This window comes from Pongo abelii, chromosome 11 (assembly GCF_028885655.2).
Source record: "Pongo abelii isolate AG06213 chromosome 11, NHGRI_mPonAbe1-v2.0_pri, whole genome shotgun sequence".
Classification (NCBI taxonomy): domain Eukaryota; kingdom Metazoa; phylum Chordata; class Mammalia; order Primates; family Hominidae; genus Pongo; species Pongo abelii.
Window position 1 is genome coordinate 50,289,988 of NC_071996.2, and position 23,237 is coordinate 50,313,224.

At 34.1% G+C, this 23,237-nt stretch overlaps 1 protein-coding gene across 3 annotated transcripts in view; it reads left to right on the forward strand.

The window, feature by feature from the left end:
• Positions 1–23,237, forward strand: part of ACVR2A (activin A receptor type 2A) — an 86,510-nt gene that overhangs the window by 50,695 nt on the left and 12,578 nt on the right. For 2 of the 3 annotated variants that reach the window (XM_054549362.2, XM_054549363.2), the window contains exons 2-5: positions 2,742–2,949; positions 5,909–6,018; positions 6,195–6,349; positions 21,600–21,743. In XM_054549362.2, the coding sequence (XP_054405337.1) occupies positions 2,742–2,949; positions 5,909–6,018; positions 6,195–6,349; positions 21,600–21,743 (617 nt within the window). Of the gene's footprint in view, positions 1–2,741; positions 2,950–4,711; positions 4,776–5,908; positions 6,019–6,194; positions 6,350–21,599; positions 21,744–23,237 lie in introns of those variants that run through there. The other variant, XM_063712797.1, reaches the window with a different exon arrangement.

Below are 23,237 nucleotides of genomic sequence, written 5' to 3' on the forward strand. Positions count from 1 at the left end.
AATATTGGGTAGCTTTTTTCAAAAAAAATTTTTATTCTTTGCCCTTTAGCAAAGGACCTATTTGAATCTTTTGCCCATTTAAATAATTGGACAGTGTTTTTTCCTATGATTGACTTGTAAGAGGCCTTTATATTTTCTGAGTATCAGTCCTTCTTTAGAAATGTGTTTTGCAAGTATTTTCTTCCAGTCTGTGACTTTTTTCGTCCCCTTAGCCTTCAAAGAGTAGAAGTTTTCATTTTAGTGAGGTTCAGTTTATCAATTCCTTCTTTTGTAGGTCATATGTGTTGTTCTAAGAAATCTTTCATAAATCAAGGTCACAAAGATTTTTCATGTTTTCTTTTGGAAGTTTAATAGTTTCAGGTATTATTTTAGTTCTATGATATGTTTAGAATTAATTTTTGTATGTGGCGTGATATATGGGTTGAAGTTTTTTGTTTTTTCTTTTTGCCTATAGATATTCAATTGCTCCAGCATCTGTGGTTGCCATGACTATCGTTTTTCTATTGAATTGCCTTGACATCTTTTCTCTACATCAATTGACCATTTATATGTGGGTCTATTTCTGGGTTCTCTGTTCTGTCCCATTGATACATGTTTCTGTCTTTTCACTATAACCATACTGTTTTAGTTGCTGAAGTTTTATAGTAAGTCTTAAAATCAGTAAGTATGAATTCTCCTTTGTACTTCTTTTTCAGAATTATTTTGAGTATTCCAGTTTCCTTGTTTTTCAAATAAGACAAGACATCATTTTGTAAATGCTAGTTGCAGTGGGGAAGCTGAAACCATTGATGAACTTTTTGTCTTTTGTAACATTAAAATCTGCTTTGTCGTGCACATTGAGTGGATTTTTTTTTAACCCATGTGATTTTGTAATATCACAAATCATTTGGAAAATATTGGTTCTCTGAATTATGTAGACTTTCTAAATACTGTCACATTTCATTATTCAATATTTAAAAGTCACATTTATTGATATCACCGCTGATCTCATCAGAAAATTCTTTGACTGTTGGAAAGGTTGACACCATCACCTATTGCTGATGGTAGTAGATAAAAATTTTCAAAATTTTTATTTTTTGCTTGAAAACTTAAATTTTATCATTGGAAATGCATACTTGTTAGTTGCTTTTCTTGAAGTCACAGGTTCACTTGGTTTACTTTTGAGAACATGCCTGTCAGATACCCAAGTCTAAATAGCCATAGTTTGTTAGTTTACAACTCAGTCATATGTGGGCTTTTTCTTGAGGCAATCATTGTACGGTTGATCCTTGAATAACAAGGGTCTTAATTGTGTCAGTCTACACATATGTGGATTTTTTTCAATAAATATGTTGTTAAAGGCTTTGGAGATTTGGGACAATTTGAAAAAATTCACAAATGAACTTTGTAGCCTAGAAATATTGAAAAAATTAAGAAACGATATATGTCATGAATGCATAAAATATATGTAGAAATCAGTCTTTTATCATTTACTACCATAAAATATACACAAATCTATTATAAAAAGTTAAAATTTATCAAAACTTACATACACACTTACAGACCATAGATGGCACAGTTTGCAGTTGAGAGAAATGTAAACAAATGTAAAGATACAGTATTAAATTATAATTGCATAAAATTAACTATAGTACATAGTGTACTACTGTAATAATTTCATAGCCACCTCCTGTTGCTATTGTGGTGAGCTCAAGTGTTGCAAATATCTACTTAAAACACCATATGATGCTAATCATCTCAGCTTGAGCAGTTTGTCTCTCGAGTAAATTGTATATCGCAGTAAAAAGTGATCTCTTGCGGTTCTAGCATATTTTTCATTGTGTTTAGCGCAATGCCGTGAACCTTGAGTAACACCATGGGACCCATAAAAAGTGCCACTGGTGGTACTGGAATTGATCCTAAGAAGAGAAAAGTCTTGACATTACAAGAAAAAGTGGAATTGTTTGATACATACCATAGATTGAGGTCTGCAGCTGTGGTTGCCGTTTATGATTTATTTTATGAACAGAAGATGTAAACTTACAGTATCGATAAGTACAGTTCAGTACTGTAAATGTATTTTCTCTTCCTTATGATTTATTTTGTGAACAGAAGATGTATACTTACAGTATCGATAAACAGTTCAGTACTGTAAATGTATTTTCTCTTCCTTATTTTTAAAATAACATTGTCTTTTCTTTAGCTTACTTTAGTGTAAGAATATAGTGTATAATATGTATCACAAAAAATATGTGTTAATCGACTATTGATGCTATTGGTAAAGCTTCTGGTTAACAGTAGTCTATTGGGAAAGTTTTTGGGGAGTCAAAAGTTACACACTGATTTTTGTTTGTGTGCAAAGCCAGCGGTCCTTACCCCTGAGTTGTTAGGGGTCAGCTCTATTCACTATGCAGCAGAGTTATGTTTGCTTAGTTTTTGTCCCACACAATATTAAAAAGTAGTCTACTCAAGGGCCAAGGTTTCATAAAATTAACAATTTCTGTGGCTTTTCATCAAGGACATTCTCAAGTGAAGTGAAACTAGTGGTGTTCAGAGAAATACTGTGATATATATTGTTATTTCCTATTATAATGGCTATTTTTATATTTAAAGTGCAGGGATTAACTTGGAAACCTAAACCCAAAGTTTAAGTGGGAAGACGGTGAATTACACTTTAGGAATACCTAAAGTTGCTATCTTGGGAAACAGTCTTTTATTTTAACAGCTAATGTGGTTATATTGTTGTTTTTATTATCTTATAGGTGCTATACTTGGTAGATCAGAAACTCAGGAGTGTCTTTTCTTTAATGCTAATTGGGAAAAAGACAGAACCAATCAAACTGGTGTTGAACCGTGTTATGGTGACAAAGACAAACGGCGGCATTGTTTTGCTACCTGGAAGAATATTTCTGGTTCCATTGAAATAGTGAAACAAGGTTGTTGGCTGGATGATATCAACTGCTACGACAGGTAAGAACACATTTAAGATTTTATGGTAGTATTGAGTAATTTTCACACTTCCCCTCTTTTTGAAAGGGGAAAGATCAGTGCATGAATTTTCACTTAAATGTTTCTTGCTTTTTTAAAAATGGGATTATAAAGAACATTATAACATGCTCTAATGACAGTATATTTTAAAGTAATAAAATAAACATGGCATATTTATGTTTTATCTTTGATATATTTTGAATAATCTACCCGGTAGTGAGAACTCTGAAATAAAAACCATTTTCCCCAATGTTGTTAGGACTGTAAACTTTTAAAATGCCAGTTTTCAGGAAAACATTTAAAAAATTACTTTAAAAGAGTATATCTGTTGAAAATCTGTCCTCAAGAAGAATAAAACTTAATCATGTGTTTAATTTTCTTTCAGTTTCCTTCTTTATGTATCTGGAAGAAATTGATCTTACTACATTCCCACCACCCCCCTTTTTTTTCTTGCAAAGTAGGCCTTTCGCTCTTTACCCGAAGAGACTTTTTTTTTTTTTGAGACAGAGTTTTGCTCTTGTTGCCCAGGCTGGAGTGCAATGACGCAATCTTGGCTCACCGCGACCTCCGCCTCCCGAGTTCAAGCAATTCTTCTGCCTCAGCCTCCCAAGTAGCTGGGATTACAGGCATGCACCACCATGCCCGGCTAGTTTTGTATTTTTAGTAGAGACAGGGTTTCTCCATGTTGGTCAAGCTGGTCTCGAACTCCCGACCTCAGGTTATCCACATGCCTCAGCCTCCCAAAGTGCTAGGATTACAGATGTGAGCCACCACGCCTGGTCTACCCCAAGAGACGTTTTAACTTGACATTCAAAATTTCATCAGAACTAACAGTCCTCAAACTACATACTTGTTTTAATTGCTTTACTGTGTACTGGAAGTAAAATACAGTGGTCATGTTATTGACTGCCTGTGATCTTTCTGTATGGAGTCCCATAGCTGTTAGGGTGATCCCTTAACTGCCTGGGCCACAGGATTTCTACTGTGGGTAGGTGCTGAAGACAGGCAGAAGCTGTAAAGTCCTAGATAAACAGACGTTTTGGAGCCAAAAAGTACTGCTGTATACAGTGAACACTAGATACTTCTGGATCACTTTTGAGAGCCTCAGTTGATTACCTGGAATCTGTGTTTGATTAGCTATATGTGACTAAGAGCAAAATGCATTGAATAAGCCCTTGAAAATTGGATTAACTACACTTTTTGTGAGAAATTACAATACAGTCATTTAGATTTAGATATATATTTCATATTTAGGATGTACTTCTAAGTATGTGAATTTTCCAGGGATTATTTCTATGTACTTATATATTTTAGCTGCATTTCTGATTATCAGCCTCTGCTAACAGAAGTGGTCAAGTGATAACGTGCTGTTATGAAAGGTACACAGGAAGAAATTGGGGAAAAATGAGTTTGGGAATCATCTTTATCCCAAACTATCTTTTATCATTTAGTTGGAATCAGGGATTCCTATTCTTTTTTGTAGTAGAAAACTACTTTGCTCTTTACCTAAAGATAATACTCCAGCTACGTGAGACTCGGATAGTGCCAAAAAGAGTAGTGAGCCATTTTCACTGGAGTCTGCAAGTGTGTTATTCATTGCAAATACTTGCTCCTTAGAATGATAATTACTATGCCACCTTTGTGTCTGGAGGTTAAATGCTAATTTTAAACTATAAAATTTTTGTTTTTATACTCTAAATTTGATTGAAAACAAATAGGATAGTAAGAGAAGTAAGAGGAAAAGAAGATTCAAGAATTGTCAAAGTATGGAAGAAAAGAAAATGATAAAAGAAGAATGAAATTGAATGGTGAAAAGTAACTTTATTGAATTAATTAGGCTAAGTAATCATGTTAATCTGTTGTAATTTGAGACATGATTTTAAATATGTTTTTACATTTATATATTTCTCTTTATAAATTGTTAAAATTTAGCTTTCATTTGTCTTTAAAAAGCCTCCTGCCAAATAGGTGTTGATGTTGAGTATATTTTAGTTTGATTTTGTTGAAACTCCTATCTCCCTGAAATTTCTTCAGCTTTTCACTTAAGAATTAAATTCTACCTTATTATTCTGACAACTATCAAAAAAGTTCAGTTTATTATTAAGATACATCTTTTAAGTTCATCTGATGTTGATTTTTTTTTTTTAATAGGTTTAGCTGTTTATTAGTGGCTGATGAGGATTTGTTCTAGAGGCTAAATCCAGGTCTTTTCATGACTTAAGGTCCTATATAGAAGGCTACTTTATTTTTTTTTTTTTTGGTTTAATTCTAATCCGTTTGAGTTAGTAGGTGCTATATGATTATTGTTTACGTGTTTGTTTTCTACTTATTGCTCATCTCAACCCTGTTCATTGCATTCAGGGAATTTAAATCTACACTCTAAAAAACAGTGACAGTATTAATTTCTCAGCCTAGTTTGGGTTTCTGATGTTGAAATGTTTCACCCATGAGATACGAGCTTTTATCACTTAGCATGTGTGTATGTATTTATATGTATACATACACACACATACACAGTTTTATATATAGTTTTCAGTTTTTGTATTCACAAAATGGAAATACTATATTTCCTGTGAGCAAAAGCACTCTTAGACCAAATTGCCTCATTGACTTTATGTCCTCTTCAAGCTTTTCTAATAATTAAAAAATTAAAAAAAGATGCTTGCCTTAGGTTGCTCATTAAAAACCAAATTACAGCAATAGTCTCTAGTAGTCAATGTGATTGTTATAAAATCAGTTGTTAATTTTTTTTTTTTCTAAAGAGATTTAGTAACAGGAATCCAGGAACATTTTTGGTTTTTAAGAATTATTAGATATTAATACGAATCTTGAATTTGAATATAAATGACTAATTCATTATTTTATTGCAGAATAAAAACACCTGTTGTAGGGTCAGTATAATAATATTGATTTTAATAATTTTTTCTCTGCTTATTTATAGGACTGATTGTGTAGAAAAAAAAGACAGCCCTGAAGTATATTTTTGTTGCTGTGAGGGCAATATGTGTAATGAAAAGTTTTCTTATTTTCCGGAGATGGAAGTCACACAGCGTAAGTTCACAGCGAAAATACATAGGTTTGCTCAACTGTAGATTGGAAACAAAATATATTTGTGTTGATGGAATAATTTACCCCTACCTCTTCCCCAAAATTTGAGACTATGACAGATATTTATTATAGAATTTTGTAGACCAAATCTGAGTTATTTTTCCCCCCCTTTTCCACAGCCACTTCAAATCCAGTTACACCTAAGCCACCCTATTACAACATCCTGCTCTATTCCTTGGTGCCACTTATGTTAATTGCGGGGATTGTCATTTGTGCATTTTGGGTGTACAGGCATCACAAGATGGCCTACCCTCCTGTACTTGTTCCAACTCAAGTAAGTTATTGTCCTGTACTTTGTAGTGTTTTAAATTTTATATTTTTGAGAAATATTACTGTGGTGAAACCCACTAACTTATTACAAATTATTTTCCTTTGGAGTTAATTTTTGAATGTTTATTGTCATGAGAACTCTAGCTAATTTTGCAAACTTATTAATGTACCGTGTCCTTAACTTTTCTCACTTTAGGGTTGAGGTCGAGTAGAATGAAGGGATATTCCCATTTCTATTCCTCTTTGGAGAGTTTTACTCTCATGCTAATACTAACCTGCTTTGCTTCTTGAGAAGTCATTTATGATGGAGAAGTGAAATCATAACCCTGTTTTTGCCCTCTGTCCCCTCCTCCATTTCTAAATTTCTGTGCCTTTTTCAAGACCACTTGGCAAAACATTTTATCCATGGGGACAGACTCAGGAAAGTAACCAAAAAAGTATAGAAAAGAGAGGTTTCATAAAGGCTTCAGGAAGATACCTCCATAAAGATGTTTTTGTAGGGAAGAGGAGCAGAAAAGTAACCTTTCTTACCATATGTTGTTGGTAGATCAAGTATTTTTTTTGGTTGCCTCATATCAAGTGTGTACTGAAGACAAAACTTTTTTAAGGCTCTTGATTGTCACACATCACACCCCAAATATTTCTGGAAATATAGGTGTGGAGAGTGATCAGATTAAATTCATTAAATTTTCTGCATTCTCTTATCATGTAGACACTTTGTGCAGGTCTGGTATTTATAAGGACTTTTCATGGAAGTAGTTAGTATTCTGCAGGCCTACGAAAACTGATAATTTTTCGTTTTACTTGCTTGAGACATCTCTGAATTCTAGTTTTTACTGTGTTTCTTTTAACTCTTAAGATCACATTACCTCAGCCTTCTGAATCTCTTGGTGTAACTTTGCTTCTTTAATACCAGAAGGATTAATGGTTAAAACTTGATAGAAGAAAATGGTAAAGTCCTATAATTTAATGATCAAAACAACTCCTTCCCTCTAAGCTTTATTTATGTAACACATTTATTTCTCAGTGCTTGCAGCAATCTGTTAGCATTAGATCATGGATTCCCATCTTTGTAAGATGTGTATATAGAGAAATAAACCCAAAGGTAAAATACCATGTTCGGTAATTAGGTAAACATTATTTCGTACACCTTGAGTATTTTAACTTTTAAACAGTAGTAACTAAGTTTGTGTTCATTAAGAATCATTTCTAAAAAGTGTTTTAAAATAAAAAGTTTCAGTACCTAGTCTATGTAGTTTACTCCAAATGGCCATAGGATACACTTTACCTTCTGTCAGTGATAACTTTTAAAAAATTTGTATTAGTATCAAAATTTAGAAGAGAGATTATTCAGTATTATAATAGTTTCCTGAATTAACCAGATCTGTGATATGCTAGGAACAAGCCGGGAACCACATTTATAAATAAATTTGTTAAGGTTTTTATAGGAGGAGTTTTAAATGTAATCTTATAGATAACACTGATCTGTATACAGTATTGTTACAAAAATGTGCTTAAAGCTTTTCTTAAAGGGCTTTATATCCTATGTATGTGGTCAGTTTTTTAAGAAAGACTAAATAATTTACGGGTTTGGACTTTTAAAAAGGATTGATATCATTCATAAATAAGAACCAGGGATTTTCTGTGAGTATCCGTACATCTCTGTGGGTTTAGATATTTGTTATGGTTAAGGTTACTGTACACATTTATTTAGTACTTACATGCTCTGTCATGAGTTTATATGAATTTGTGTGAATTTCTGAAAAATAAGGAAGAAATGTAAAGATTTTGTGATAAAGTGACCTGGTGTGATCAAGCTTTGGTATGAAAAATACAAGACAGGCCTGATTTTATACTTTCCTTCTGTCATAAACTATGTTGTGGAAAAGGGGCATTGTCATCAGTGTGGAACTTCACTTTTGTCATCTCTCGCAGTCTCTGAAGCAGTATGGTTTCGTGCTTCAAATCTTGTTTTTGCTGAGAGGTTTATGCAAACTGTTCTTCAAGACCACTTCGTGGCCATCATGTAACAAAAGGCTTAGTTTTATCTTCTATTTCAAAATAATGATAATGACATCAAGCATTTATTGAACATTTTACAGTGTACTAGGGCACTGTTAAGTTACATTATACATAAAGATATAAATTATATGGGAATATATAAAAAGCATAAAATATTTTTTTTTCACTGATTTCCAAGTTGTGAGACTGATATCATATTTGGAATTTGTTAAAAAATACAAATTTTGGGACCACACTCCTGAAAGTATGGAATGGGGCATGGGATGTTATGTTTTTAATAAGCTTCCCAGGCGATTCTGGTGACCAACCAGGTATGGAAAATACTAATTTACTTTTATCTCACAGAGTTGTTGATGTAGTAAAATCTCCATTTTATAGATAGAAAAATCTGACCCAAGGAGTCTTTGACACTAAAGCTTTGTTCTTATTACTTACGCTGTTCTGCCTCTTTTTTCATAAAGCAAATGCCTTTTGTTTCATATAATTCAGTAAACTTTTCTGCCATCTCAAAATCATCCTGTAGGCTAATTTATTTTCCTGCTTTTGGATATTGAATAGTTTGTATGACTACTAAAATGAGGAATAACATCATCTTATGTAAACATTGTCTCACATAAGACAAAAAGAGAAGTAAAGAAGTCATAGATACATAGAAGGGCATATTCATGTGTTCTCCATTAAAAATTTCCAAAAATTCTAAAGTACATTTTGGAATAGAGTTGATGACCCTTTTTAGAATAGGGTTTATAAACATGTGATTGGGCTGTACATAAAAATTTCTGTGCTTGAGTTGATACTGCCAATTCCTATTAAGACTTTTTCGAAGGGTAGGAGAAGTAGGAGAGAGATATTTGAAGTCTTAAAGTGACTTCTGTATTTCACCCCATATTCATGTCCCCATATTGCAACTTTAATTCTACACCGGTTAGGAAAAGATCTTACAGTCTTGCCACGGATTTTTGGAACATTCTTCCTCTGGATTCTTTAAGTGCTTTTAGACAGTGCCATAACATTTGTCATTCTTTTTCTTAGGGAGACTTTTCCTCAAAGCTTTGGCTAAAGGATGGTTTGTGAATGGACTGGTCTGTTGTAAGACATTGTTCTCATTATTAGTAAGCTGGTTCTGGCAGTTAGGTGAAGGATTCTTTATCTCTATGACATCAAATTGTTTAGAATTTTTCCGGGTTGTGTTAGTATTTTATCCTGAAGAAGTGATGTAGGGGTATAAGTACTTTAAAATCTGGTCTTTCATTATGGTTCCTAGTAACCGATAAAAATACAAATTCTATAATAAATTTAGCACAGTTGAAGGCATAGAAAAAAGCAGTTTGCTGGTCATTTTTTTTTTCCTTAAGTCCTATATTTCTGTCATTGTTTCATGGTATCACTTTATTCTTATTCATCCTGGATGAAAGCCTTGGAGACAACTATTCTTGGCTCTGTCATTTACCAAGTCCTGTTAATTCACCTTTTCATCCTGATTGATCCTATTGTAGTTCAGGACATTATTACTCCTAAGGCTAAGATTATTTCTATAATCTCAAAGTTGGCCTTCTTGCTTCCATTTCTCTCCCTTCATCTGTACTATAGCCAGAATAGCATTTTACATGTTTGATTATGTTACTTATGTGCTTAAAATATGTGTGGGCTCTCAGTGAGCCACAGCAAAGAATACAGAGTTGGAGCATGACATGTGGTCTTCCATACTCTCTTTGTCTTTTGGTACTTTCTTCCCATTACACCCCAGAACATCTGTCATATGCATCTAACATTGTATTAGTTGTAATCCTCCTTGAAAGATTTGAGAAAATAGTGCTTGGGTCATTCTTTCATTTGTCATTCAGATAAATAACCCCAGTTGAGAAGGGCTCATAATGTGTTTTATTCTCCCACTAGATTGTAAGCCTCTTGAAGATGAGATATGTATTGTAATTACTACTGTGTCTTACACAGTATTTGTATGGAATAATCATTCAGTAAGTGCTGAATTGCTGAATTGAGTTTGTTGCATTTGGAATTATACTGAGATGATAATGAAATATGTCCAGGGACTCCGTTAATAAACATTCAGGTGCTTTAGGGCTTTGCCTTGAGAGAAATCTTGAGGCCATGATTTTGCGGGGGGCTGTAAAATAAGTTGAAGTATTTTAGGCATTTATAAGAGAATGACATTATTCAGTTCTTTCTGTAATCACAGACTGAAGCATGCTGTTTTCGTTATCCAGCTCACTTTTCTTTTGCCTGTGCTGAAACTATCTTCCCACATATAGGAAGATGCTTTTATAATATGCATTGAGTAAACCGAATGCAAACTGGTTTTTCTAGTGACAGTGAGTCATGAATATGAGGGAATTGATGGACTCTATTATTAAGAAGTCTTATTGTGGTTAGAGTTAATGCAGTTTCAGTAAAATGGCGCCGCTTTCATAACCATATGTGAGCTTGTTTCCTGCTTATAAGATCTATATTTGTGCTGATAAAATACCACTTGATAAGAAAATGAATTTTAAGGGTTAGAAATGACCTACCTTTAACAAGGCACGAAGTTAGCTTCTTGTTTACTTTTAAAGGCTATATAAGTAGCACTTCAGTATTGAAAATTAATTCTCTCTTAAATTTAACATCAGCCTGTTCAATCTTTACTTTATGATAGTTTGTCTAGGTGTGGGTCTGATAAGGACTAAAGCTTTGGGATACCCAAATTAGGCATACAAAATAATCCTTTTGACCTTAGCATTAAAGTAATAATAGGTTGTCATTTCATGCTATGTTAGATTGCTATTCACTGAGAAACGAAGCCATCTGTGAAAATGCTTTGTAGGATTTTATTCTTGAACATGAGTTTATGTATTTAAAATTAATAAGAATCTGAAAGGGTAGGAAAACATTTTTCAGCCAAGTTAATTTAGAAGAGTATACTGCTTCCTTATTGGGGGAGGGTGCAGGAGAAATTTATTGAGTATTTAATATGCTAATAACAAGTTATACTTACAAAATAAATATTACGTTCATAGAAACATGTCTTGAAATAGGTTGACTACTGATTGGAGTTTATGAACACATCTCTTTCTCATCTGCTTTTTCTCTCTTCATTTAAAATTCTCTTCTAATTAAAAAGTTAATATAAATACATGCTTGTGGTATCAAGACAAACTGTACAGAAAGAAGTATGAAAAAATAGAATCATTTTCTCCTCTTTTCCCTTTCTCTGTCACTTTCCTGAAATAATCAATTTTAACAGATTGGTGTGTATCCCTTGGCACCTTTCTCTAGCCTTATTTTTTTTAGTATATATGTTTTCTTTTTTATAAACTATAAACTATTCCACAACTGGCTTATTTTAATTTAACAGTATATGGACAGCTTTTCAGATAGATATTTTTAATCTTTTGTTTTATTAAATTATGTGTTTTTAAGTGAAATGTAATGTATGCTTATAAAATACCAAAATTTGATTTTTTGGTAAAAATTGTGTATATTTAAGGTGTACAATGTGATTTTTTTAAAGCTTAGAGTTTGTATTAGGTTTCTGCTAAGACAGAGAACTCACATCTCACAAATATTTGCAACTGTATTTTTTTAGTATGTTTGAAATATGACATAATGCTGTTGTCTTATGCGTGAGCATTCTTTTGTGTGTGTGTGTGTGGGTGTGTGTATGTGTATGTCTAAGAAATAGTATAGGGCTACTATAGATGTTGTTCTGTGTCCTACCTTGGTGTGTGATTATTTTTGTATTGGTAACCTACATTACAACTTACTTTAATATATACTTCTAATTGTGGGGAGAAGTGTCATAAATTATCTCGACATGCAGCTTGACAAAAAAAAAATTACTCTCATCAGGCATATATAATTTATTCCACTTAGAAATGCTCAGACAAGGCCAGTTGGAGATTGTCTAAAATTCTGTGTCCAAAAGCAAAAAGGGAGGTAAAAAATTTAAACCTTTATCAGTAGCTTAAAATAAGGTAAAGTTGCACATTAAAATTAATTAGTGCACCTTATTTCTAAAAGTGACTTCTGTTTAAATTTTGAAATCTTGAGTTCAGGTTTTCTTTGGCTTGTACAGGGTCTCGTCTGTCAGTTGATTGGTGCATATGGACCAGAGTATATAATTTATCCTCCTTCTCTGGCAAAGAGATGTGTATTTAGGAGGAAGTGAGTTTGTTTTTTTCCTGTGTTCTTCATTTCCTGGACTTCATCCTAGACCTTGTTCTTTCATTCCTAGTTACTTCATTGCTGTCAAATCTTTTTTTTTTTTTTAATTAAGATAATAGAAATGAAGAACGTCCCATTGTTAGCCAAAGCTGCTTGTAGCAGATGAGCTAGGAATTGTTCAGGGTTTTCATTTTTGCTTAACCGCTCACTCCATGCTTGATTGCCTATGGTGTGCCAGGCACCATGCTGTGTGTATGGTAAAAGTGGCACGAGGACAGTACTTGCTTCCCTTTCTGGGGCCTACAGTTAATATGTAGGTGAAGTAACACAGGATGATTGTTTGACTGTAGCCTGGAAATGAAGGGTAAAGACTGTAAGAAGTGAGTTGCTTCAACAATTTTAGGCAAAGACTGGAAGAAGGGAGGAAAAATGTCTGATTCCAGATCTGTACTGATGGGGAGAGGAGCCACATGTGGGTGCCTAGCTAATGCTAAGTGCTCAGTAAGTATTCACTGTTATTGGTGTTAGAGTAACAACTTCAAAATTGAACTCAAACAGAATCATTTTTACTGAAATTATTGTTGATATATGTTAATACTTTGAAATTAACTTGGTGTAATAAAAGATTCATTTTGAGTATTCTGTCAGGCACTATACAGATCACTTTACACATATTAACTCATTTAATTTGTTAGTACCATGGGGTTCTGTCCTATTTATCGAGTCCATTTTATTTTAGTTTATTTTTTTATTTTATTTTTTTACTTTAAATTCTGGGATACACGTGCAGAACATGCAGGTTTGTTACGTAGGTATATCTGTGCCACGGTGGTATGCTGTACCTATCAACCCATCAGCTAGGTTTTAAGCCCCACATGCATTAACTATTTGTCCTGATGCTCCCCTTCCCTTGTTCCCCTGCCCCTTGACAGGGGAACCCAGTGTATGTTGTTCCCCTCCCTGTGTCCATGTGTTCTCATTGTTCTACTCCCACTTATGAGTGAGAACGTGTGGTGTTTGGGTTTCTGTTCCTGGGTTAGTTTGCTGAGGATTATGGCTTCCAGCTTCATCCATGTCCCTGCAAAGGACATGATCTCATTCCTTTTTATGGCTGCATAGTATTCCATGGTATATATGTACCACATTTTCTTTATCCAGTCTATCATTGATGGGCATTTGGGTTGGTTCCATGTCTTTGCTGTTGTGAATAGTGCTGCAGTAAATATACGTGTGCATGTGTCTTTATAATAGAATGATTTATATTCCTTTGGGTTTATACCCAGTAATGGGATTGCTGGGTCAAATGATATTTCTGGTTCTAGATCCTTGAGGAATCACCACACTGTCTTCTACTATGGTTGAATTAATTTACATTCCCACCAACTGTGTAAAAGTGTTCCTATTTCTCCACAGCCTTGCCAGCACCTGTTGTTTCTTGACTTTTTAATAATCAGCCATTCTGACTGTTGTGAGATGCTATCTCATTGTAGTTTTGAAGTCCGTTTTATAGATAAGAAAATTGAGCCATTCATAGATGAAGTGACTCGGCTTAGAGTCACCCTAGTGGGTGGCAAAGCCTGGGCATTTATATCCAAGGATTATTGCCCATTGATTGAATGGCTTATTTCAATAAATAATTAAGTGGAGTCCATAAAAAAACCAAAGCAGGGGCTGGGTGTGGTGGCTAAGACGTGTAATCCCAGCACTTTAGGAGGCCGAGGTGGGTGGATCATCTGAGGTCAGGAGTTTGAGACCAGCCTGGCCAACATGGGAAAACAACATGGGGAAAACCCCGTCTCTACTAAAAATACAAAAATTAGCCAGGCATGGTGGCGCACACCTGTAATCCCAGCTACTTGGGAGGCTGAGGTGGGAGAATTGCTTGAACCTGGGAGGCGGAGCTTGCAGTGAGCCAAGACCATGCCACTGCACTCTAGCCTGGGTGACAGAGCGAGCCTCTGTTTCAAAAAAGAAAAAAGAAAAGAAAAAAAAACAAAGTAGGATAAAGAGATCAGAGTGTATAAACTACATTTAAAATAGTTTTCATAGTGACTATATGTGGCCTTGTAGATAACCATTTTACCATCTCACAGTTTATTCATGTGTAACATGGTTTCTTTTCTGGTTTTTTCAGCTACACTTGCAGAATGCAGATATGAAAATAAATCAAAATAAACTTCTGTAGCCAGTCATAAACCTGATTCTTTTAAGCAGCAACCCCAAAAGGAGAATGGGCATACCTACGTTTCTTTCAGACTTTTAACTCCAGTGCTGGCTACCTTGAGGTGCTCTACTTAGGGAACATATCCAGAATCTTCATTTCACCTGCCTTGGCCTTTCTTTGCTTTCCTTTCAAGAGGAGTCGGATGAGAGAAACTGTAGGAAGTAGGAATTATCACAGAGGAATTTTGACGATCTCATTGGCTGGAATCATTGCTGTGCAATTGACATGTCAATATTGTTGAATCTCTTAATGTATGTCTTGCTTTCCTTAGTTCAGAAACATTGTCCTCGCATATACTGTATTATTTATAAATTCTGTTTCTATTCTGCTTGGCAGGATAGTCTTTTTAAAATTTAAAATGGTAAAATTTCTTAGAATGTAAAATAATTAGTTGATATTAAGAGGAAACAAATTCAGAATTTGTCAGTTTTCATATAGTTTGGATAGGAGGACCTTAATTCATCTTGGTAGTCCTAAAAAGTTGTTGAGTGAGATATCTCCACTCCCAGAAAAAAATTAGTCTCTCTCTCTCTAGATACAGAGATTCAGATATTTCTTGGAATGGTTTGAATAGTAAATAAAAGAAAACTTATAATACATATCATACAAAAATCTCTATTTTCTAGAAAGATTTTTTGTATTCCAGATCTGTGTATCTGTTTACTAAATAGCTCCATTTATATGTCTCCAAGCACTTACCATTCACGGGTAGTGACTGTCTCTCACAAACCTGGTTCTCAGTAAATGGAACCACTGTCCATTTGGTTGCATAAGCCAGGAAACTAAGATGTCTCAAATCTGTTTTTCACCTTAGCTGCTTCCCCCTAGTACTTACTCCATTTCTCAAGGGTGTTCTCCAAAGGGAAATCTTCTCAGACTACCTGTCATTATAAGTCAGGTTTCTCTTTACAGATATTGAAGGTACTGAATTCCTTTTTATTAGTGTGAATTGTCGATTAGTCCTTCTGTCCTGCACTGCTGCAGGCTTCATGAGAGCCTGGCTAGTCAGTGCCTGGCACAGACTACTCAGTAAAATTTGTTGGATGACTGAATGAATGAACGAATGAACTATTCTTCATTCTTTTCTGATATTTGGCAGTAGTTTTTTTCCACCTCAGGAATAAGCACCAAGTCTTTTTCTCACCTACAGACCTAATAGCTTGATATTAATGTGCAGATTTGATTTTCACTGTTACCTACTGTTATAGTATATAATAGTCAAGCTACATTTTCTATGTTGTGAATCCAGAGTTTTGTTTGCTTTTTGCTTAGTTGTATATTTTAGTGCATTTTATTTTACTTTATTTTTATTTTTGGAGATGACGTATCGCTCTGTCACCCAGGCTGGAATACAGTGGCATGATCACAGCCCACTGCATCCTCAACCTCCCAGGCTCAAGATGTCTTCCCTCCTCAGACATCCGAGTAGTTGGGACCACAGGTATATGCAACCACGCCCAGCTAATTTTTAAAAAATTTTTTGTAGAGAAAGGATCTCCCTATGTTGCCTAGGCTGGTCTTGAACTCGTGAGCTCAAAGACCCTCCTGCCTTGGCCTCCCAAAATGCAGAGATTATGGGTATGAGCTATCACACCTGGCCATTTAAAAAGATTTTGTTTTACCCCTCTTATTTTGTCATGTAGTTTATACATTGAGAACTGTTGCTGGTGTCTCTTGTTTGTTTATTCTAATCCTCATTTATTGAGAAGTCTATTAAGCAAACATATGTGGTTATTTTGTATTTATTCATGTACTTAAGTGAATGTATTTTTTAATTCTGTTTTTACCCTTCATATTTTGTTGCATAGTTGATATTTTGAGGCTTGTTCTTGGTGTCAGTTTGGGTTATTTTATAGCTTATCCTAATGTTCATTTCTTGGGAAATGTATTGGGCAGAGACATACTTTTTGGTAAGATGTATGGATAGCACCTACTTGCACAGTGCTAGTATAGTGTCATCTTTATCTCTGAAAACACCTGTATTTAAACAAGATCTGAGAGATCCTTGAGCCTTTGGAAACCATAGTCTAGTTATTCAGTTGGCATGTATTTCTTTCAAGGGATTAATTTTACTCTGGAGTACTGGATAAGATGTTTTGATAGTAGGATTATCTCAGCCTTTTGGATGAATTATAAATACTCTTGAATCATTATCACAGGAATAAAATCTAGAAGGAAGAAAACTAGTTAAGCAACTGGTACAGATAAATGAGTTGTCCGTTCTGTTTTGTCAGTGCTATTGTTCTCTATAGAAATATTGGAAACTGGGGAACATAACCATCATCCATTGGAGGAATTCTCAGCCTTCCCTACCACTGGTGATCATATTTCTTTTAATTTTAAATTTAGACCCTTACCTATTTTGGGATGACTGGAAAAATGAAAATCCTGTTCTCTATCAGTGTCTTGAGTGTCTTTAGAATGTGAGATGTGTGATTACTTGTTCCCAGGGCCACCACTGCTTAACTGCTTCACCTTGATGTGCTGGGCAAGTAGGTTTGATAATATTCTATCACTACGTTTTACTTAATTCTGATAATCTTGTTTTTCTGTCTTAGTTTCTTGCCATGGTGTATTATGGTGCACGCACATAGCCACCAGAAACATTTTTCTGTCTCACCATTATGATTCTGTCTTCCATGAAAGGGAAGTGAGGCAGTTCAGGAAATAGGAAATTCTAGAGGTTCTTAAGACAACTATCAGAAAGTCTGAGAAACTGATTCTAGCTATATATAAATTTGTTAGGGCTGCTAGCTCGTTTTTGCTAAAGGCAATACTGCCCTCTAGTGTCGAGAAGGCAATTGCAATTTGTAAATTCCTTGTTTTATAATTTAGACTCTAGAGGCTCTTAGAAAAATAAATAATCATTATTTAAGACTTGATTTAGTTTGTTTGCAGGCATGAAGTCATTGGATCAGTTAACTTGGGATTATACTGGAGTCAAGAATTTGTTTACTACCTATCTCTCATATCTAAGGGGTTCTTTTTGATATTACTTTCCTCTGTTTATAAGGAAAGTGTTCCCTATCTTTATTTAAACAGTGTAAAACATTGGATCATTGCCAACTTTTAAAATACTAAACCATTATTCTCTTTCCTTCACTTTTGTAACTGATGTGTCATTTTTCATTTCATTCTGGATATGAATCATAATTTCTTTTGCCTGTGTTTTTTCTTCACAAGCACGCCTTTCATATAATGATAGAGGTAAGATGCATTGATGTTTGTTTTATGGTTGTGGAACTTTCTGTGGATGCATACTAAACATTTTGTTCTTAGATTTTTGTTGTTGTTACTGCTTTACTGTGCATCCTCTATAATTTATACATTTATGTCATGAAGGGTTCTCCCTCACCCAGCTTTTATAATTAAAACATGATTGATTCGACTTAGGAATGGCTTTTAGTTTTAAGAGACTAAGAGTGTTTATATTTATTTAAGGTAGGATGTAGAAGAAAACGTTTTACTTGATTAGAAGTTAACACCTTAACGGCTCCATTCGTCTCAAAAACCTTGTATTGGTTAATTTTTATAATATGTCATTAACTTAAATGTCAGCATGTGTTCATTTTTAACGGGTCTATTTTCTAATCCAGCCCATTGTATTTAAATGTGAAATAGATATTTTTAGATAGCTTCATCTTTGGCATCTTTAGCAAATGAACTAGCTACAGGAGTATAACTTCTGATGATATTTTTCTATCTGAGGTTTAAGCGTTTAATTAGATTAAAATTCACCCTTCAAATGGAGAACTCAGAATAAGTAAAATGATCAGAGATGACTTTGTAGCTTCGCACCTCTAATAATTTATTCCACTGTTGGTTATAGTAATGATATTGGGTAGTGGTTTGGGGGCAGGAGATTACTTTTTACAGGTTATCATTTCAGTATGTGTTCTCAACCTGATGTCTTCTGATACCATAATTTTCACATATAAATGAGTAAAGAAGAAATGTAATCAGGACTGTGTTCGAATGCATATCTTTTTAATTTTGCAAAATAGCATGGATGTTGTAAGAGAACTGGAAATTTAGGGAAGTTTTTAGGAATTCTGAAATCCTTATAGGTGCCTCTCTGCTCCCCATTGGTTTCTCTGTGTAGCCAGGTAAAGCCATATTTTGTGGATGACATCAGAAATTGGTTGTCATTTTGAAATTTATGTCTACATTTGTCTTCCCAGGGGCTCATATATTTTAAAGGTATACATTTTTATTTTTAGAATCAAGTATTGATTTTTTTGTGAATAAATTACTATAATGATGCCAATTAATTGAAAATCATTTCTACTATTCTTATAGGATGAGTGAAACTTAGAGATGAATTTAAAATTTCATTCTAGTAATTTTTTATTTAAAAAGAACTAGAGATTTTATAATCTGTCCTACAGTTACTCATTTCTGAACCCAATCCTTTGAGTATTAAAGAATATTATTTAAAATTACATTTTTGAAAAGCTCATGTCATTGCTAAAGGTTTCGAGATTCTACAGGAAGACCTTGTAGACCTTTTTCTCACCCTTTCAAAATTGACCAGTATTCTTTCTAATTGAAGCTTTTACCTTTTAAGTAATTTTGACAACAATATTTGTTCTGGCTGTTACTATACAATATTGAATAAATTATAGTAGGAGGGTGATCTAAGATTATTTCTTTCTGAAATAATGGTAGCTTAGAAACTTATTAAACAGAGCCTTGGGAATGTATGGAAACTTGAAGTATATGCATTTGGAAAATATTTAATGAACTTTTTTTTTTAAATGTAGATATTGAAAATAATTATGTTTTCTAAAATTAATGTTATACTAAAATCATAGTTTGAATTGCTGACATATTAATTGTGGATTAAATAATCTAGATCTTATTTTATAGACTGAATCACATTTATGTTGTTGCTATCCTTTAGAACAGAGAATGGGTAATGTGTAGATTAACTATAGAGACATTACCAGTCAGTGTACATAAAAGCTATTAAAAATCTTAATATTGTAATTTAGCACTGTATTCCCTCTACCTAGTTATTTTTCCTCTTCAGCTTTCAGCCATTTTCTGCATACTTTAGTTTTTAGTTTTTGGTATCCTCTCTGGTTTGAAACCTGTGTCTCTACCTTTCTAACATTCTCTATTTAGTTTAAATATGTCTTTATGCAGTTATACAATAACTCTTTGCCCTTGAGGACTGAATGGTTTCCTTTCCTGTAGAAGAGTTGTTTTCAAGCTTTTTTTCTCCTGTCTCCACATTCATATAAGCAGTCTGCTCTGATCAGTAGAATCTCTCGGATAGAGATGATCAGTTGACGAATGAGGGAGGGAGGGTGTAATTTTTAATAAAAACTCTCTAGAGGTTCTTCTGTCCCCTCCACTGAGAATCACACTTGAGAGCCCATCCTTCCTAGAAGATTTATATCTGACCTCCTTGACCCGTCACTCTGCTAAACAGAAACGTTCTTTCATGTTTTGAATGTGGGAAGGACAAACAACTTGTAGACCAAAAAAAAAAAAAAAAAAAGTCTGAGTTTGAAATGAGTCACAAGAAGTCTTTTGTTTTATCTTACTGTTTAAATAGGAATTCTAAAGCCATTTTATAAAGATGGTTTCATTTAGAAGAAGAAATTGCATGTTTTTCCTACGTAACACCTTGCAATGTTTCTGTTGCTGAGGTTCTTTCTAGTACACAGTAAACTTTTAAAACTCCTGAGTGGCACCAGTGAGCTGAGTGATGCCTAAAGAAAGCACTAACTGTCTTTGAGGCATTAGAAGAAGAGATAAAAAGAAAGGCAGAGAGGATGCATTGATCTGGGATCACATACCATTTCCAAGTGTCTGAGGTGCCACCCAGTGTCATCATATCAGTTGCTTTTGCCACAGAAATTTTAGTTCCTCCTCAAAATACTCATTATGCAGCCCTCCAAACCCTTCTGTTGCTTTTCTCTGGAAGCTTTCCGAAAGGCTTCCTGCATCTTGCTTTAGTTGCAGATAGGGAACTGAGAGAATGCTTTCAGTGAAGGGTTGCATTCTGCTTTGATAGGATTCCCTTGTGATTTGTAGATGCTGTATTCCTATTTATATATTATGTTTGCTCTATTTTTAAAAAACTATAGCAGTGCACGTTTCTTTCGTTTACCATATCCTGTTATCTACTATGATGACCACTTCTTTTCTGGATTTTTATTCGTACTTCTTTGCCAGTCAGTCAGTTCCAGAACACAAATGATTTTTTATCTCAGATCAAAGGGATGAATTGTTAATATGTTTAAAATTAGAATGAACCAAACAGTTTGGTTAAAGAAATATTTACTTACATATTTCCTGTATGTGCTTTGTATTTGATATACCTATCTGCAATGTGTTTAAGAATGACTGCCGGTATCTCTGAGATTAATGAAGAAAAAATTTAAACAGTCACTGGAGAAAGTAATAGATCTTCAGGAGAGGTTTTTGCTGATATATAGTCATAATTTGCTGTTTCTGGCACTTTTCAAATCATCCTCCTCGAAGTACACACTGGATGAAACAAATGAAATATTAGGAGTATTTCATAGTTCACAGAAAATCTTAGTGGGGAATATTAGTGAGACTGATGAGAAAGATTTTAGATCTTTTCTCCTGTGGTACATATATAGCAATAATGCTGAACATTATTATGAAACTCTTAATTCAGGTTGCCTGCCTTGTGATCACTATAGATAATTAGTAATCTAATTATGGCAACATTGAAGTTAATGTCATCCATATGTGTTTACTGTTTCTGTCAGTTGACTTTTCAGTATACTCACTTTTTTTTCTCATTTTCAGAGTTGATGTGTATCATGTTCTGCTTATTTATAGTATTATTATTATTTATCTGTAGGACCCAGGACCACCCCCACCTTCTCCATTACTAGGTTTGAAACCACTGCAGTTATTAGAAGTAAAAGCAAGGGGAAGATTTGGTTGTGTCTGGAAAGCCCAGTTGCTTAACGAATATGTGGCTGTCAAAATATTTCCAATACAGGTATGTTTATTGCAGTTTTGTCATCTTACATATATGTTTTATGGCTAGGTCATCATAACTCAGAAATAGTCTCAAAACAGAAGCCATATGTTCCAAGATGGTTCTTTGTGATACTGGGGAAAGCAGTTAGCTCTTTTAATGCCTGCCTTTGCATCTGAGAAATGGAATTGTTAGTATAACAATCATTATGTTTGTCTGGAGTGGTGGAATTAAATGAATGCATAGTAGATCTTTTGCCAATGAAAATTCTATAGAAATGTTAAATAAAGATAAAGATTCCAATAAACAAGTCTAATTGAGTGGTTAAATTTTAATATCCCCCTACATTGTCAGAAAAAAGCAAACAAAAAAAACAAAAGAGTAGTATACTTTGTTTTAGAATTGGTATTTGGAGGTATATCACCAGACTTGACTTACTTTCATTCTACTTTGAGTGTTTAATTATTTCAGTTTTTGTCTGATGCATTTTCAGAGGCAATCGAGACTTCAAATAATTGGTTTAATGTTGAATTGTTTTTGAAGTTGGCTGGACTTCTCATAAAACTCTGATCTAATGTACCTCTGAGCTATTCTTGTGTTTTGTTTTGTTCCGTTGGTGGTATAGATTTATGATGATTCTGTCTTCCCCATCTCTTGCTTATATACCCTGGCAGCTCATGATATCCTTGGTACTGACGTCTTGGCTGGATTTGATGTTGCAGGCTCTACCACTATACTTAGAGAGTGGATGTTTCTTTTTCCAAAGTTATCATATAAGCAATTTCTTTGTCTTAATATACCTAGATTTTAACCTTTTTACCTCCTCTGTTCAATCTTACCTCCTCTGTTCAGTCTATGAACTGTTTACATAGAGTTTATGAACTGTATTACATTTTTTTTTTGGTAGCTGTAAACCACAGTTTAGTTTTCAGAGAGAAAGTGTATTCTGTTGTGCCAAGATTCATAAATAAGATAAGGGAAGAAATTATTTCCATGTGTAAGGAAGCATAAAGATAAGAGAAAGGCATTTGGATGATATTACCAAGCCCAACAACAGCAGTAACAGTAGCTAACATTTTATTGTATGCTTTTATTGGGTCAGGTAGGGGTATTTTACATATATGAGTACTCACTAATATGTGTAAGTATATTACACACGTACATAAAATGCAACATATAATACAACAATTCTATAAGACAGACACTACAATGCCTGTTCTACTTAATGAGGACACTGAAGGATTATGTAACTTGCCAGAGGTTAGTGGGAGAGCCAGGATTTAAGTTTGGACAGTTTGGATGCAGAGAGTTTCTAAGGGTTTCTAACCATTATGCCATAGTGCCTCTCACTATTATTGTCTTTTAGCAGTGAAAAGAAGCTAATCTTTTATAAGTAGATACTTAGTAGACATGGATTGCTTGCAGGCACAAATGAACATATGGTGTCTTAAATTATTGCATTGCATATCTTTGCCCCTTGCTTTCTCATAGACCTTGTAGGGTATGCTAAACATT